An 18251-nucleotide genomic window follows, 5' to 3' on the forward strand; every position below is an offset into this window, starting at 1 on the left:
CCTGATTCAAAAATACACAAATCCAATTTTAAAGTCTAAAACACAATTAATAAATACACAACTCCAATTCATAAGCTCAAAACACGATTCATTAATACACAAATCCAATTCATAAGCTCAAAACACAATTCATAAATAAACGAATTAAATTCAAAAGCTCAAAACACGATTCATAAATACAGAAATCCAATTCGTAAGTTTAAAACATGATTCATAAATGCACTAATTCAATTCATTTGGCAACAATATTTATGATTTTTACCTGAAAATTGGCAAGTTGTGTGTTTGTAAATCCTAATTGAATTTTGTAAATGTGAATTGTTTTGTGCATGTATAAATTTTATTTTGCAAATATATTATTTTTGAGAGAAGAATTTACTTCCTGGTGTGAAAGATTTTCTCTCCATTCATTCAATCATTCTTTCATTCATTCATTCATTCATTCATTTATTCATTCATTCATTCATTCATTCACTCATTCATTCTTTCATTCAATCCTTCATTCATTCATTCATTTTTTTTCGGCTTAGTCCCTTTATTAATCCGGGATCGCCACAGCGGAATGAACCACCAACTTATCCAGCATATGTTTTATGCAGCGGATGCTCTTCCAGCTGCAACCCATCACTGGGAAACATCTATGTATGCTCATTCACACACATACACTATGGACAATTTAGCTCACCCAATTTACCTCTACCACATGTCTTTGTACTTTTGGAGGAAACCGGAGCACCCTGAGGAAACCCACGCGCACACTGGGAGAACATGCAAACTCCACACAGAAATGCCAACTGACCCTGCCGAGGCTCGAACCAGCAACCTTCTTGCTGTGAGGCGATTGTGCTACCCACTGTTCTAATTTTCTCTTTAGTTGAATGTAAATAAAAAAAAAGACATGGTGATTGGTCACAGAAAGGCTTCTCCTTCTCCCAGCGTGACAACTATTAAAGACACTACTGTTATCAACTTTATCCGGAACGGTGACGAGTCTGTATATAGACAGGAGCTGGAGTGGCTGGCGTTATGGTGCAGATACAACAACCTAGAGCTGAACACAGTCATAACAGTGGAGATGACAGTGGACTTTACGATAAACCCCCCTGCTCTCCCCCCACTCACCATCATGAACAGCACTGTGGCTGCAGTAGAGTCATTGAGGTTTCTGGGCACCACCATCTCTCAGGATCTGAAGTGGGACATTCACATAGACTCTATTGTGAAGAAAGCCCAGCAGAACTGTATTTCTTTCGTCAGCTGAGGAAGTTCATCCTGCCACAGGAGCTGCTCATACAGTTCTACTCAGCTGTCATCCAATCCATCCTCTGCACTTCAATCACCGTCTAGTTCGGCTTAGCTGCCAAAACCGACCTCCATAGACTACAGCGAATAGTCCAGACTGCTTTCTTCAGGCTATCTACCTCATGAACAGTTAAATATTTCCAAACTGTGCAATAAATATGTACAATACTTTCTCATACACACTTGTACACAGCACCTTATATCAATATACAATGCAATACTTTCTCCATTCGCATTTGTACACAGCACCGTATAACCTGTAAATTAATAAGAAATCTGTACATACAATTCAACATCCAGATTTCTTGACTAACTGCATCTCTGTGTTTCATAATTATTTTGTGTTATCACTGGTCACTTTATGTACACTAGAAGCTTCTGTAGACAAAACAAATTCCTTGTGTGTGTGAAGCACACTTGGCAATAAAACGATTCGGAAAGGTGAAGTAGGTGATCTGCCTAAATGCTAACCGGTTAGCATAATATCTTTGAAACACAGTCTTACCCCTGCTATCCCCACTAGATTATTCGCCAGTACAAAAACTTTTTAATACTGCAATTCTGAATGAAAAACTTTTTTATATTCAGCACGTTTTCAGTTGTGTAGTTACCAAGCAATACTTGTCATAATGTGCAATATTTCATGCATGCAAGGATCGCTGGTCTCTCACACGCCTTGTCCTAAAGCAACTACTGTATGCTTAGTGCTTGGCCAGTAGCGTGCAGGAATTACACTTATTACAAAGCCATAATTACATGCTTACATACTAGTACCTTGGTAAACAATAGGGACCGCGTGATAGGTTGTCATTGTTCAAAAATGAACCAATGTGTATATAAAGGCAACTTCAGCTCAGTAAAGCTGGCTAGGCGGAATAGCGCTGTTTACTTATGTTTTGTTATTAAACTAAATAAAAATCTACATTATCGATGCTGTAAAAGGTCCCTTACGAAACTGAAAATAGTCACATCAATCTTTCACCAGAATATTTCAGTGGCTGAACAACACTTCTGTGCATATATTGCATTCATAAAACAACAAAATCTACATAAGCTTTGTGTGACTAAATAGTTTTAAAACTGAACATACTAACAAAAATACTTCAGCCATGGTGTCGTCCTTCCTCCAGTATGCAAAAGAAACTCCAATATTGATTCAGTATTTTAAAAAGTTTGATTCAGCATTTGTTTTCACCGCTGTGACTGTCTTGTGTGCACATGAAATTGCGTGTATGCGCAAACGGCTGGTCTGCATGAACGGCTTCAGATACAGTTTGGGCTACTTATCAGAATTATGGGAGATGTTGGCCCGACAATATTTAATTGGATGAATATTTTTTAGTCTTATACCTTACCCAGAATAGAAAAATACATATAAACACATTTAGATAATTTACTTTAATCATTACTATTGGGATGTGAAGAGACTTTTATCTTGCACAACAGAAATGTTCAATCACCTACTTCACAAGTTTCAAGGACATTGAAATTATTGACACATACATATCTAGGGGTCATTATTGACAGTATGTTGACGTTCCAATCTAACACCCAGGCTGTCTATAAAAAAGTTCAACAAAGACTGTTTTGTTTCTGAGGAAACATTGTTTCTGGTTTGTACCTCTATGATGATACTGTTTTCTAAATTTATAGAATCTGTTTAATCTTTCTACATTGTAGTCTGGTATGGTAATCTGAGTCTGTCAAATAAAAACAAATTAGGTAGCCTTGTGAAGTTGGCAGGCAAGATCATCAGTTTTAACAAAACTGGTCCAATGGTAATTTACCATTATTATGTCTTAAATGGAGCTCAGGGTATCTTATGCACCCCGGATCTCCCATTGTACTCTTTGTTTCAGCTGCTGCCATCAGGACATTGTTTTAGAGTTCCTATATGCAGGACAAACAGAAATTATTTTATTTTGGTGGCCATTAGGTCATTAAATGATTCCAGCGGGTAGGGAGATGGATCTAAAAAAAAAGATTATTCTATGTTTTATGGAAAAAATTTGGTAATGTGTAATGAAACTTTGCGTGTTATGTGTTATGACACCTTGTTGCAATTTTAGATTCCCTAAACGAAATAATAAAGCAATAGCCGAGGTACAACTATTTGAATATCGGGAATCTGAAGGCTCAAAGAAACTAAATCTGAATAATGAGAAAATCACCTTAAATTGCACTTCAGTAATCAAATATTGAGTTTTGACATGTTTACAGAAGGAAGTTTACAAAATATCTTCATGTAACTTGATTTTTCCTAAATTTTCTAACGATTTTTGGTACAAAAAAAAAAGAAATTCCCATACTAGTGCCAGATATATACCCATGCCAATTAAAGGCATAGTTCACTACCCAAAAATCTAATTCTGTTATAATTGTGTCACTTTTTACTTGTTCTGAAGAAAGCTAAAAACCTGTAACTTTCATAGAATTAGTTTTTACTTCTATGGAAGTTACAGGTTTTAGCTTTCTTTAAAATACCTTCTTTTGTGTTAAACAGAACAAAGAAACTAATAGTGGTTCGGAACCACTTGAGGGTGAGTAAATAATGAATAAAATTATCATTTTTGGGTGAACTATCCCTTTAAGACTAGGGTCATAAGTGTGCATTAGTGCCCAAATAAATGATTTCTACCTATTTTCTGTGTTTTTCTCTTTTGTCATTCTCTGGCATTCACACTCCATTGTTATTCTTCTCTCCCTCCTCCAGAGAAAGTTGTGCTTGAGTTGGATCAGTGTGTGTTCTCGTCTTCACTCAGTGCTGCTGAGAGGCTTCACGTCTTCAGAAGAGACCTGACGGAGATCATGGTGAGGCTCAGAAACATAAACTAATGGTGTGGAAATCTGGCCTACATCTGACTGCACACATTCCAAACTTTACTTCCTTCAAACTTTTATGCTAGAATTAGTGACTGACCTAATTTATCTCAGTGTAAAGTTTAGCTTGGTATACAGATTATATCTCATCAGCATGTGTGTATTGTGTTTTCCCAGAGTCCATTCACTGATAATGGGCAGCAGTGTTCAGGAAAGATGCTGAGCATGAACACATGGGATGTGTCAGTGTCGCTCACTAACTGCGACTGGAGTCTCTTCAGTAACATCCATGAGGTAAAGTCTACATATCTTCTAGAGAAGATATCTTTTAAAGTAGAGTTTATGGAACAGACACAAAAGTCACTTTCCCACTATCGTGAACTGTCATGTATGGTTCTAGTTATGTTTCCATGTGAGCTTGGTACGGCGTACCAAGAATTCAAACCATTCTCTGGTTTGAATTCTAAGCACAGTTAGTTAAGAGTGCTGAACCATGCTGGAATGGTAGAGTTTAGTGTGCATTTCATCACCCCATTTTTTTCTTGTCAACAGGTTCCACAAAATGTAATTATATAAGTTGAAAATAAATATTTCAACGCTATTTAACTCAATGGCCTTGTGTTAGGTTTAAATATATATATTTTTAAATCAAGCCAACTATTAAGCCAACTATTATCAATTATTTTTGCCCAACAAGAGACATTTGAGTTGAACTAACTAAAATCAGTTTTGTTATATGGACTAACTAAATTTGTTTCGAAGTTGCATATTATATATTCGTTTATTGAAAGTAAACAAATTATTTTAACCAATCATTCAATTTAAGCTTAATTAATCAAAACAAAATTATTTAACTTAACTACATTTTTGCTAGTTAGGTTGAATTAACTTTAATTTGTCAACAGGTTCCACACCAATTACTTAAGTAAACTCAGCTAAAATTTATTAGTTTCTTTATTCACCAACACAACATATTCCATTAACATTACTGACACTAGTGCTTTTTTAACAGTTGTGCACTGTCTGAAATGCAGCACAGAAAGTACATCAGTTGAGAATATATGATCCAACAACACAACAGCTATTACATTGTAAAAAATAATGTGAATGATTGACACATTCAAGTGCACTATTTATTTTTATTTTATTTAACAAAGTACATATCGGAAGAAAAGGAGTCCCAAATGCAGAAATATCTGTTCATTGTTCATATTGCTGTTTACAATACACTTGTGTTACCAAGGCAATGACTGGCGCATTTGTATTACATTCCAAAGAGTGCAAAATTAAAACTTAATTAAACTATTTCAATGCTGACTAGCCAGGATTGCCATGGAATGGAAGAGAAAACCAAACCATTTGGCCGAGATATGGAAAAACAGCTGAAGGATTGTCTTGAACAACTATAGAATTAAACAGATAGCTCACCCTAAAATGAAAAATTCTTCACCACTCAAGTGGTTCTAAACATTTCTGAATTTCATTCTTCTACAGAACACAAAACGATCACTAGTCAAATCTGTTGGAGGAACGGTAAATATATGTTTTTTCATACCATTCTTCATTATATCTGGCTCTGTGTTCAACAGAAGAAAGAAACTCAAACAAGTTTGGAACGAAGGTGGAGAATGAGTAAATGATGATGAGTTCTCATTTTTGGGTGAGCGTACATTTAAAGAGATCCAAAAGTTAATGTATTATCAATCAGAAACAAAATGGCAGGAACAATCAAAATGATCAGTCAGAAACAAAAATGCATATTCCAACATCAAAGGCTAGTTCACATTACCCACCATCATTTAATTCCAAAATGAACTAAACTACACTGAACTAAAATGAAGTTATTTTGTACATTCAAATTTTTGCTATTTTTAATATATTTAAAAAAAAATGTTCATATAACAATATAAGGTGACCATATTTAACTTCAAAAAACTGAAGTTTTTGTAAATGGAATTTCAGTAAAAATCGGGCATATTTTTTTCAAAATATGTATTTAGAAGATAGACTGAAGTGGATAATGAAGATAATTCATAACAAACCTTTAATTTTGGGTTGATTTATGCTTTTAAATGCAGCATGATATTGATTTTGATATTGTCCCCACCCTGCAGCAAGAGTTGGTGTATTTTACTCTGAGTCGTGACTCAAGTTCTGGCCACACGGTGGCGCTGGAGCAGCTGTTGCAACGCTGCAATGAGACTCAGCAGTGGGTGATGACTGAAGTCCTTCTGTGTTCAACCCTCTGTAAACGAGTGCAGCTCTTCAAGAAGTTCATCAAGATCGCAGCACAGTAAGTATACGTGAAGAAAAGCACATTTGCTGACTGAAACTACAATGTGTGCATGTCAATCAGCTAGTTCAGCGGTATTGAATTTGCATTAAGAAGATATGAACATCTAAAGCTTGCAGTTGGTCACATTTGCCCAAATGGATCAATGATTTCTTTTTGACATAACCTCATAGTTCAGTTTCCCATTTTATCTTCTGACCAATCCAATGCTCTCTAGTGTCTGACATGTCCCGCCCCTTCAAGATGGTTGTCATTTGCTACTCTCACTGACAGAGCTGCTATTAGTGTTGTTTAAAAGAGGAGGAACTACTACCTGCTACGCCCTGTTTTTATGTTTTAGTTGAGATTTAGGCCCATTCCCAATTCTAACCCCTAGCCCTTCCCCTAACCCAATTGTCCCAATTCTCTTTAGCTTGAAATCAAGGGGTAAGAAATTTTACAAGTATACACCAGCTACAACAGCAAAATGGCTGCACACGGAAGGCAGGAGATGCACAAATTTTTTGACATTATTACAGATTTTAACAACAAACAAGCCTATATTTTAATATATCCATAACCACGTTCTGGTTTTACCGTCATGCTTTTAAAAAACTCGCTAAAATAAAAACCACTACATTTCATAATTTAAAATCCAGAATTATAACTCCTGTATAGCAGTCCCATAGCATTCTAACACTCGACTACCCTGTCAGAAAGGTCTAGTGGCTGGGAATGACCTTTTTACATTGTCTGCTATAATGTTAATGTTGTTTTCGTGTGTTTACATAGATGACTATGTCCACAGTGTAAACGCACTTTAACTTTACAGTTACAAACTTATTGCCACATTATAACTTTTTTGCTATCATGATATTGTTGCCTTCAGTGGTTTCCTGAAGATAAATACCAAAAAATAGCACAACTGGAATAACTACAGTAGTTGCAATCATCTATTTCATATCTGTTTCTCTTGAAAAACGCTGTTTTAAGGGCCAAGGGGAATGAATGGTAGAGGAAGGGATACAAAAATAGAATTGGGATTGGGCCTAAGTCAAACTTTGCATAAAAAAGCACTTCATGGAACCTTTAAATGTGTGATGTAAATAATCTGTGTAATATTCTTGGCCATGTCTTGACACAAGAATGTCAAACACTTTTTTACTAACAACCTGAAATGCCCTTGAAACCACTTACCCAAAACCACTCATCCAACGGGCAACACCCTGACATTGAGGTGCAAAGTTTCACAGAGGTGTTTCTTTAGAAGATCTAAAAATGTGTCATTTTTGGTAGCATGTTCTTATTTCTTTTTTTATTTCTCTCCCTCTTTCATAGCTGTAAAGCACAGAGGAACCTGAACTCATTATTTGCGATTATTCTGGGACTGAACAGTCCTGCTGTCAGTCGACTTACTCAGACATGGGAGGTAGGAAAACACCAACTCTAGTGCACAGAAATACATTGCTTTATATGCGCAGTGGTATTTATCATGAATTGCTCTTAAACTTAATGCATTTAAGGTACTGCAAGCTCTGCTTAACAGACACGTTAACTTCAATTCTTCTGATATTTTCAAACTGTCCTCATTTCAGAAAGTCCCTGGGAAGTTCAGGAAGTTGTTCTCCGAGCTGGAGAGCCTGACGGTAAGTGATTGTCTCATCACACTCCTAAGTTGCCTCCTGCTAGTTCACCTCCTGCTGTAGTATTTTGTGCTGTTTACGGCTCATTAGGATGTAATATATGAAAGCGTAATCATATCAAAGCCTTTGGCCTCCAGGGAGGAAATAGCAGGTGGCGGTACAGAGGGAAGAGTCTGAGATGCACCAGATGCTTTCGGTGAAAAGTAATACAAACACTTAAATATGTATACACATGAATGCTTTTCTGATGACCCGTAGGACCCTTCGTTAAACCACAAAGCCTACAGAGATGCCTTCAGGAAGATGAAGTCTCCCAAGATCCCTTTCCTACCTCTGCTTCTGAAAGGTGCAGCAAGCAAAAACATACATGATATCACCATATTATCAGTAATACAAGTATCAATATCAACATAGTGTCAATAATTCAAGCTATTTGGTTCATTCAAAATATATTTGATGTTTGAATTTCCAGTACATGCTGAGCAGTGGAGGATATTTACAGTACATGACAATGCTTTAATAAAAACAAAAGTTTCTCCATGATGTCATCATTTTCACAAAGCTAGTCACAGGCCTTTAGCCATAGGGGGTTCTAGTAGTTTGAAAGACCTACCTCTCACTAACAAAGGTGCAGCATTTGCCCCGTAGAAGAGCTCATTTGTCCTATTTTCACTGCTATGCCATCATAATAAGTAAAAATAACCCATCGAAAAGGCTTTAAGACCAAGCCGAATCCTCTGTTGGCTGTTGTAACTTCAGCTAATAAGTTTTGGCCAATGCAAACAATTATTTTTCGTGAGTATTTTAAGTAAAGTCAGCTTCCACTACTGTTTTGTTTGTAAGTAGAGAAAACATTTTACTAGTCATTTTTATTCTAAATCTTGGACCTTAATCATAAAACAAAAGCATGACCAATGAAAATGTGTGAAGCACCAAAAACAGCCCATAATAAAATAAATTTTAGCTAGTGTTGTTATTCATGAATTTTCAAAAAGACTCTTTTACAAGAGAGGCTAGAAAAAATTGTAAAGCTCTGCATTATTATTATTGTATTTTTATTATTTAAGTGGCCAAATTCTAACTGATGAAAGTTGAATATGTTAGCCAGTTTGTTATTTATAATTTGCTTAATAAATGACAATAGGGTTGTTTTTAAAACAGATTTTTTAAAAATAATATATGATGTAATTTATTTTAAATATTATATATTTTTTATTCTAAATCTTTAGAAAATATTTTGGTTCATCAAAAAGTGTGGCTATGATGACCATCTGAGTTAGCTGATCCTATGATGATCATCCTAGACCAAGCTAATCCAGCTAAAATAGTGCTTAAAATCTTTTAAAATTCATAATTAAATAGAAAATGAGACGTTTAACTGCAAAAAGGTCCACATTTTGAGAAAAAAAGAACCACCCTTTTCACCATTTACTCTCCCTCCCTCTCTCTTTATGAATTTCTTTATTCTGTTGAACTGTAAAGAAGAAAGCTGAAAACTGATAACAATTGACTTCGATAGCAGGAAAAACATACTAATTATAATTTCAAAACTATTATTTGAGGTTTAACGGAATAAAGAAAGTTAAACAGTTCTGAAACAAGTCAAGTGATTGGATGTTTAATTTTGGGTGAGCTGTCCATTTAAAGTAAACCAATTTTTCTGTGGTTTAGGCTTCAAAGCACAACGCAGGAGAAATAGAAAATTACTGAACCTAGCATTCTTCATTATTTGCTTAAGACATGACAGACAACTTTCTTACTGAGACCTTTGGCTATGTGCAGTAGAAAAACTGAATTCTAAAAAAGCATATTTTATCTGAACAGATATTACCTTTATTCATGAAGGCAACAAAACCTTTCTCGACAACCTGGTCAACTTCGACAAGCTAGTGAGTATGCAGTTATACAGTATTCGTGTCTTTTTCTCCCTGCAATTTAAATAAAAGGAATCATTGACCCAAAAATGTAAATTCTGTCATCAGTTTTAGTCCTGATTTGGTTTTGGTAAGGGAGTAGTCAGTTGTACAAGTTTATGACAGATAATAGTTGATCATTTATTTCATTAGCTTGGCAATTGATTAATGTCAACTGCGAAATACAATTTAAATTTCTGGTTAGTAAAAACTTCCATTTGGGATGACACTGAACTCATACACAATATGGTTTAATAGTGCAAAATTGCAGAGTGTATAGTGTGCCAATTGGGATTAAACTTTTTTTTAAGGTTCAATAGTTAATGTTAATTAATGCATTTACTAACATGAACAAACAATGAACAATACATTTACCACTGTATTTGTTCATGTTAGTTAACGTTAGTTAATGAAAATACAGTTGTTCATTGTTAGTTCATGTTAACTGATGGTGCATTAACTAATGTTAACAAGCATGGACTTGGATGTTAATAATGCATTTGTAAATGTTCAATTATGATTAATAATGCTGTACATGTGTTGTTCATGATTAGTTCATGTTAGTAAATGCATTAACTAATGAACCTTATTGTAAAGTGTTACCAATATTTGTCACTACTCACAAAAGAAAAAAAAAAAAAGGTTTAAAGCTTCTTAAAATTGAGTAAATAACAGAATATTTTTTGGGAACTGTTTCTTCCTTAAATATCAAACTCATCAAGTGAGCAAAAGCAGTTAACCTGAATGTATCTTGTTTTCAGCACATGATAGCAGACACAGTACGAATTATCAGGCAGTGTCGGACAGATCATATGGGTAAGTGCTCATTTAAAAAAAATTTTATTATATAAATAAATAAATATGCCACTTTGGAGAAGAGTAATCTCTATCTCACAAAACATCAATTCTAAATATAAAAAAAGAAAAAAAGAAAAAAAAAAGAAAAACATGTTCCAAACCTCGACTTTACAATCCTCTGTTGAAAAAGTAGACAGATAATCCCACCCCAAACACATACTGTACCACTGATTAAACAAATGTAGTTATGCCATTGAAGTTATGACATTGCATATCTTGTGATGAGACTATTGCGGATACACACATTGCAATATTGATGCTCAATCGCTATATTGTATCATATTTAATCATATAATATTTATACTGTCCTGTTGTAATAAAGGCAAAAATTTTCAAAACAAAGAAAAGAAAAAGAGAACAAAACACATTTGCTCTCCAAAGTGGATAAATGTGAAAATGCTGTTTTCAAGTCACAAAGTGGACTATGAAAATGTGGGTTTTTGAAAATGGTCACATGTTTTTAGTCCAATTCAATGACCAATTCAATTAAAAATGGTGGGTGACTGCACAGCAATCATTTTGGATGCTTTCTGTTTGGACAGCATGTTAAATATTAATGTCAGTTCGAACATGCTCCACTTTACAAATTGGTATTGCTCTACAACTGCCCCAATGTTTTGAAGAGTTGGAAAGTAAGTAAATGCCAGGTGGAAATGGTGCGGCTCAAAGCATCTTATATATTAATGCGATGGCAGTACAGGGATGAAAGCGGTTCCTGTTGTGACAGTGAAGATGACCAACATTTGAGAAAGGATTGAAGCATTTATAAATGAAAATTCCATTTTCAAGTTTATCCAGATTAGTGTAGACGAAGTTTTTGATACTGTTACCTGGTATTAACATACATTTTTAGTGATACAATCACAAGTAGCCTAATATTAAACATGTGTTTAAATCAGACATGTCCAAACTAGGGCCTGCAGGCCAAAGTTGGCCCATAGTAACTTTTCATTTTGTCTGCCATCCCATCTAAGAAGAGAGGAAGAATAGGCATGGTTTAGACTTGTCATTTAAATTCTAATGTAAAATTTTGCTTGTTTGCTTTATTGTTAAAAGCTAACTGAAATTAAATGTTTCAATTAAATGGTGTAAATTAATCAGATTTAGTTTAAATGTACATATTGTTACCCTTTTACAAAAGCACTCAGTGCATTGCACAAATACTACTAAAGGAATAGACTCATGTAACACGGCTTACCAGCCAATGTGAAAGCTAAAACAATTGATGTGGATGGCAACAAATGATGGAAATAGTTATTTGTGAGTATTTCCAATATCTGTATCATAGAGAGGTGCAATCATTTAGCCGGGAGCAAGCTCTCTGCAACTCTCACATGGTCGCCAACTAAAGCTAAGCAGTGCTGTGCTCGGTCAGTACCTGGATGGGAGACCACATGGGAAAGCTAGGTTGCTGCCAGAAGGGGTGTTATTGAGGCCAGTAGGGGGCGCCCAACCTGTGGTCTGTGTGGGTCCTAATGCCCCAGTATAGTAACAGGGACTCTATACTGCTCAATGAGCGCCGTCTTTCGGATGAGATGGTAAACTGAGGCTCTGACTCTCTGTGGTCGGAAAAAATCCCAGGATTTCGAAAAAGAGTAGGGGTTTAACCCCGGCATCCTGGCCGAATTTTTGTAATTGGCTTAATCACTCTGTCTCCTCTCCACCAATCAGCTGGTGTGTGGTGTGCGGTCTGTTTTTTTTAAACCTGATTGAGATGTATTTAGATCAGAAAAACATGTATATACATATAGCTGTCTCTAAAATATTGTAATAAAAAAACATTTCTCTAGAGGATCTATCAATATGGGGCAGCACGGTGGCTTAGTGATTAGCACTGTTGGCTCAAAGCAAGAAGGTCACTGGTTTGAGTCCCAGCTAGGATTTCCTCTGGTTTCCCCCACAGTCTAAATATATGCAATATAAGTGATTTGGGTAAGCGAAATTGTCCTTACTGTGTGTGGAAATGAGTATATGGGTGTTTCCCAGTAATGTGTTGGGACTGGAAAGGCATCTGCTGCATAAAACATCTGCTGGAATAGTTGGGGGTTCATTCCTCTGTGGCAACCTCTGAAATAAAGACTAAGTTAAAGGAAAATGAAAGAAATTTCAATACATAATACACACTATTTCATACTCATTTTAACTACCTCTGAAAAATCAAGTGGACACGCTTTTACTTTATTTCACAGCCAGTTTACACCTGAATTTAGATTCTTCTAGTTCAGATTAACACAATCACATCTAAATAACAGATGTACATCAAGTCTTAGATGTCTCTTCAGTTTAGAAAATGTTAGAAATTGTAGAAAATGTGTAACATTTAACAAATGACACGCTTCCACTTGAATGTGAACAAACTGGTTTGAATACATTACTGCGTAACCCAGATCTGTCTCTACACTAAAAAAAAAGTACTTTGTCCCAGTTTAGAGTTTTCAGGCACACTGAATGATTCTATAATACTTCTATAATACTTACTATTATTATTATTTTTTTTTGTCATCAGGAAACTTGTTATTCCAGAAGGACAGCATGGAAGTGAGAACGTACATCAATTACCTGCACCTCATCGACAATCAGCAGACTCTCTTTGAGCTCTCACACAGACTTGAGCCCAAGACATAAAACAACCCAATACATCCTGAATCCTTCCTCTACCTGAAGACTGTGATGAACAAGTCCTCCACTAGGGGACGACACACTTCAACCAGATACAGAGTACAGACAGACTGTAGAGTACAGCCAAAGAAACCATTAAATTCATTAATGGGAAACAAACAAAGAAGCTGAAGCAAACTGTGAAATGTAAAATTGGCCTCTGGAGCAATTAAGATGATCCAGTATTGTGTGAGTTACAGTACAAAAATGTTGAATGAATTGAGATGTTTTTGTACAGCACATGTTCACTTGGTAGTGCCGGACAGCTTGTTAAACTGAACCAGTTTTCCACTGCAAACCATGGAAATTCACAAGAAATGTTGAGTCAGAAAAGTAATAGGCACATCGGCTTTCGCTTGTGTCCAGTTACAGTACAGCATACAGTACAGCTAAACATGCACAAATTACAAAACAATGTTATGCCTTTTTAGATCATGGCCAGTAAACTATTTTGTAGACAATCAAAAAACTCACATTAGGTTTTAAGTACAGTGATGTTACCAGAAATTAGAAGTCTAGATTTATAAATACCTGCATAAACTATAAGCATATATCTGCATCTCTTTACAAAAAGTAAAGTCGTGGAGTCCTAGAGAAATAATTGGGTTAAAAAATAAGAAAAATGCATTTTACTGAATAGCTGCAAGTGGTGGTTCTAAACGAAGCAAATGTACAGATTTCTTGTTTAAGTTGACTTGTTCTGAGATATTGAGATATTTATTTAATAACAATCATGTCCCTGATTTTGATGGGAAGACAACACTGTTTGAAAATACAAATAAGATGGTAATGTAAATTAAGTTTGATCAGATGGTCTAAAGGATTTGGCACCGCCATTGATTGACCTTCTGATAATGCCTGTGAACTCTGTAAATATTCAAATGTTTGTTTTTTAAATAATAATGATAAAAAACAGGCTATAAAGTAATACCGAGGTAAAAAAAAAAATCAAACTGTAAGCAGTGGCTGAAAGCAGCTGCTGGTTGCACTAGTCTTTACATACAGCCTGAAATTAAAGAAAAAATACTTTACCATTGTCTTATTTTTTTTCTTGGATTCCAATTGCAATCCTTTGATTTTATTATAACCTGTGTGTTTTAGTACAAATAAGTCAAGTATGAATGCCTTGTTTGACTGTGCTTACACACAACGTCTCATAAAGATCGGATTTACTGCCAAAATGATGCACTATTTTACACTATTTTGACTACTGGGATTTGTCAAGTGGACAGTTTTAATCAATTTCACACTCAGTTTACAGAGGATTTTAGTTTTGTCTACTTTCAATTAACACAATTGCATCTAAATACCGGAAGCAAACTGGGTGTTGGTTGTCTCTTTAGTTTAAGTGTAGAAAGCATTAAAAACAATGACACACTTCTACTTTAGTTTGAAAACAGAATTGCATGCATTGTATATATCAGGTATACCAATATGGTACGGGGTCTCGTAATAAGCCCCCAATAACATTTCACAGCTTTTTCAGAGTATTTTAAAGAATGCCTCATAAAAGCTCATGTTTATTGTGATGTACTTCTAACTAGGCACTTTCTGCCATCTAGTGGTAGGAATACAACCGAATATATAAAGCTGTCAGAATTATTAGCCCCCCTGTTTTTTCCCCCCAATTTCTGTTAAACGGAGAGAAGATTTTTTTTTCAACGCATTTCTAAACATAATAGTTTTAATGACTCATTTCTAATAACTGATGTATTTTGTCTTTACCATAATGACAGTAAATAATGTTTTACTAGATATATTTTAAGACACTTCTATACAGCTTAAAGTGACATTTAAAGGCTTATCTGGGTTAATTAGGTTAACTAGGCAGGTTAGGGTAATTAGACAAGTTAATTTAAAACAATGATTTGTTCTGTAGACTATAATCATGTTGTCCTTAAAATCCTTAAAAACTGCTGTTATTTTAGCCGATATAAAACAAATAAGAATTTCTCCTGAAGAAAAAATATTATCAGGCATACTGTGAAAATTTCCCTGCTCTGTTAAACATCATTTGGGAAATAAATAAAGAAAGAAATTCAACCGGGGGCTAATAATTCTGACTTCAACTGTGTGTGTGTGTGTGTGTGTGTGTGTGTGTGTGTGTGTGTGTGTGTGTGTGTGTGTGTGTGTGTTTTTCAATTGTCTGCATAAACAATCAATACAAAATGTCTTGCCTAATTACCCTAACTTATCTAGTTAACCGAATTACTTAACCTGGTTAAGTAATAACTAGGTTATTACTGGCACTTCTGGACCACACGCATTAGATCTCATTGAAATTTTTGTACGTTTTTCCTAAAGCATGCCTGAAACCTGATATACGTGCAAACTATGATGTGTGTCACATAAAGTGGGGTTTCCCTAGAGTTCTCTCATATTTTACCAATCAATCCCACTATGGTTTAAGTATTTTCCAATTAAAGGAGCTGCACTACACTCCTTTCCTAATGTGCCGCTAGTCACAGTGAAAGTGAAATGAAACGGTTTTCACACTCAAAGTTTAAAATAGCTTTATATTCCGCTGTGTGGATCACATTCACAACTGCATGGTAACCTGTCATCACTGTGGAAATTTGTCATTTCTGTATGTTCACAATTTGCAGCCATAAGCTGTGTTATCTTATGTCCTCATAGACCAGGGGTGTTCAAACTCGGTCCTGGAGGGACAGTGTCCTGCTGAGTTTAGCTCCAACTTGCTTTATCACACCTGCCAGGAAATTTCTAGTATATCTAGTAAGAGCTTAATTAGCTGGTTCAGGTGTGTTTGATTAAGGTTGGAGCTAAACTCTCCAGGACACCAGGCCTCCAGGACCAAGTTTGAGCACCCCTGTCATAGGCACATAGCCATTTTGAGGCCGTACTCACACTAGGTACAGTTGCCTCGAACCAGGCCAAAACACGCTTGTCCCCTCTCCCGTCTCCCCAGACGGCCCGCACTCACACCACAAATGGGCCTCGGCACACTTACTTCATCGCTGCTGCGCTTTTCAGTGAGAAGCGCTCTCTCACTCAGCAGCACAGTGGAGATTTCTCTAGTTATATCGTTTCAGTCGTTTGTTATGCATTGACATGCAGTCAAATATTTCACCAAACAGTCCTTAGGGATGCGGTGACACGCGGTCAGATATTTCGCCGAACAGATCCGCCACTTTTGGCGCTCATAAACAATCATAAAGCTCTCGTGCTGCAGGAATGAGGAGGTCTGCTGAAGCCGCGTAGCTGTCATGCTGTGAGGAGTTCTCGTCTTTAATAAACTACGGCAGTTTGCGCTCACTGAACAGTGAGAATGATTAATAAATCCATATGAAACAGTCCCTTAAAAGTCACGTCTTGATTTCAGTTTCGGGCTTTGGCGCGTTTTGCACTCACACACAAGCATACCATAACAAAGCCCAAGTGAACCGCGCTCAGGCACACCTCTTCCAACCGGGCCAGGCCCCGCCAAGTGAACTGTGCTTGAGCCCGATTCAGCGCACTCACACTTCTCAAACGATCCGGGAAACGGGCCTGGGCACGGTACAGATGACATAGTGTGAGTAGGCCCTGAATTTCCTGTCTAGAGAGTGTTTGCAGAGATACTTCCGGGTTGCATGTGGGCAGAGGGAGGTGGGGTGGATGGGCAATGACTCCAGGGGAGCCTGTTTTGATCAAGAAACACTTCTGTTGGAGATAGAGCTAGTAGGGTGGCATGCTTTGAGCCTACCTACCCAAGTGAAAGCAGCGCACATCATACAGTTAATTAACAATCTACCACTGGATCTCATCTCACTATACAGTTATTATACATGATATAGCCATGGTGAAGTACATGTTGTTATAAAGTACACTGTTTCATTTTAAGATTTATCTGTCATGTCCTCTAGACTTTTTCCATTTCAAACTTGCGAAGTCTGAACTTACCAGGAACCGATTAAAGACTGAACTTTATGTACTTGATACTGAGGAAAAGCCCCAATCAGGTAGCAAATGTCTGCAGCCACGCCTTTATTTTCAGATGTCTTAGTTTTCCTCCATCCATCCACACTGGCACTGAGCAGCTTCACTTTAAAACCAAAACGGCCAGTTCAGCATTTTTAAAACGCTCCATTTTTGGGGCTCGAATACTCCAGGGTAGTGTGGACGGAAAGCATAACCATATCAAAAATTATGCATTTTAAAACTTAGCGATGCTAGTTTCCTCCGGTGTTTCACGCAACAACAGTTCGTCTTTTTTATGCGATTTTTGCTGTTTAGCTTGTAATTTTGTGACAAGTTTAAATGCAGTTATTTTCTCCCACTATGCCTGCAAACAGACCATGGTGGATACAAATTTTCAAGGAACAGGCCACCTCTGCCATTTTATTCACTAATCTTTGATTCATGGCCCTGTGACAAACTGGGAGGTACTGGATAAAAGTACACACTTAGGACTAGTGGAAGAATTCTCAGCATAGTCATTGTATCTCGAAGCCATTCTCATTTTTTTGTCGTCGAACACCAGCCAAGCCCAATGTGTGTGTGTGTGTGTGTCCTGTCACAAAATGTTACCATCACTTTATTACTACTGTCACTGAAATCAATTTAATTCATGTTTATTTATAGAACGCTTTTACAATGAAGATTGTGTCACAGACACTTAACATAGAAGTTTTAGTAAAGTCCAGATTTCAGAGTTGAAGTTCAGTTTAGATCAGTTCAGTGTGGTTTAAATTTCACTGCTGAAAAACCAAACACTGAAGAACAAATCCGTCAATGAGCAACTCCACAAGTTCCAATCCAAGCAAGCCAGTGGCGAGAAAAAAA

General features: G+C 36.3%; 1 protein-coding gene across 2 annotated transcripts in view; it reads left to right on the forward strand.

The window, feature by feature from the left end:
* The window catches only part of rapgef5b (Rap guanine nucleotide exchange factor (GEF) 5b), a 127465-nt gene extending 112619 nt beyond the window's left edge, over positions 1-14846 (forward strand). For both annotated transcript variants that reach the window (NM_001442606.1, NM_001442607.1), the window contains 9 exon segments: positions 4016-4113; positions 4300-4416; positions 6237-6415; positions 7733-7823; positions 7990-8040; positions 8296-8383; positions 9862-9926; positions 10712-10766; positions 13315-14846. In NM_001442606.1, coding sequence (NP_001429535.1) covers positions 4016-4113; positions 4300-4416; positions 6237-6415; positions 7733-7823; positions 7990-8040; positions 8296-8383; positions 9862-9926; positions 10712-10766; positions 13315-13433 — 863 coding nt within the window. In that variant the 3' untranslated portion in view covers positions 13434-14846.
* Positions 14847-18251: the final 3405 nt, after the last annotated feature.

Source organism: Danio rerio, chromosome 16 (assembly GCF_052040795.2).
Source record: "Danio rerio strain M-AB ecotype USA chromosome 16, GRCz13ab, whole genome shotgun sequence".
Classification (NCBI taxonomy): Eukaryota; Metazoa; Chordata; class Actinopteri; order Cypriniformes; family Danionidae; genus Danio; species Danio rerio.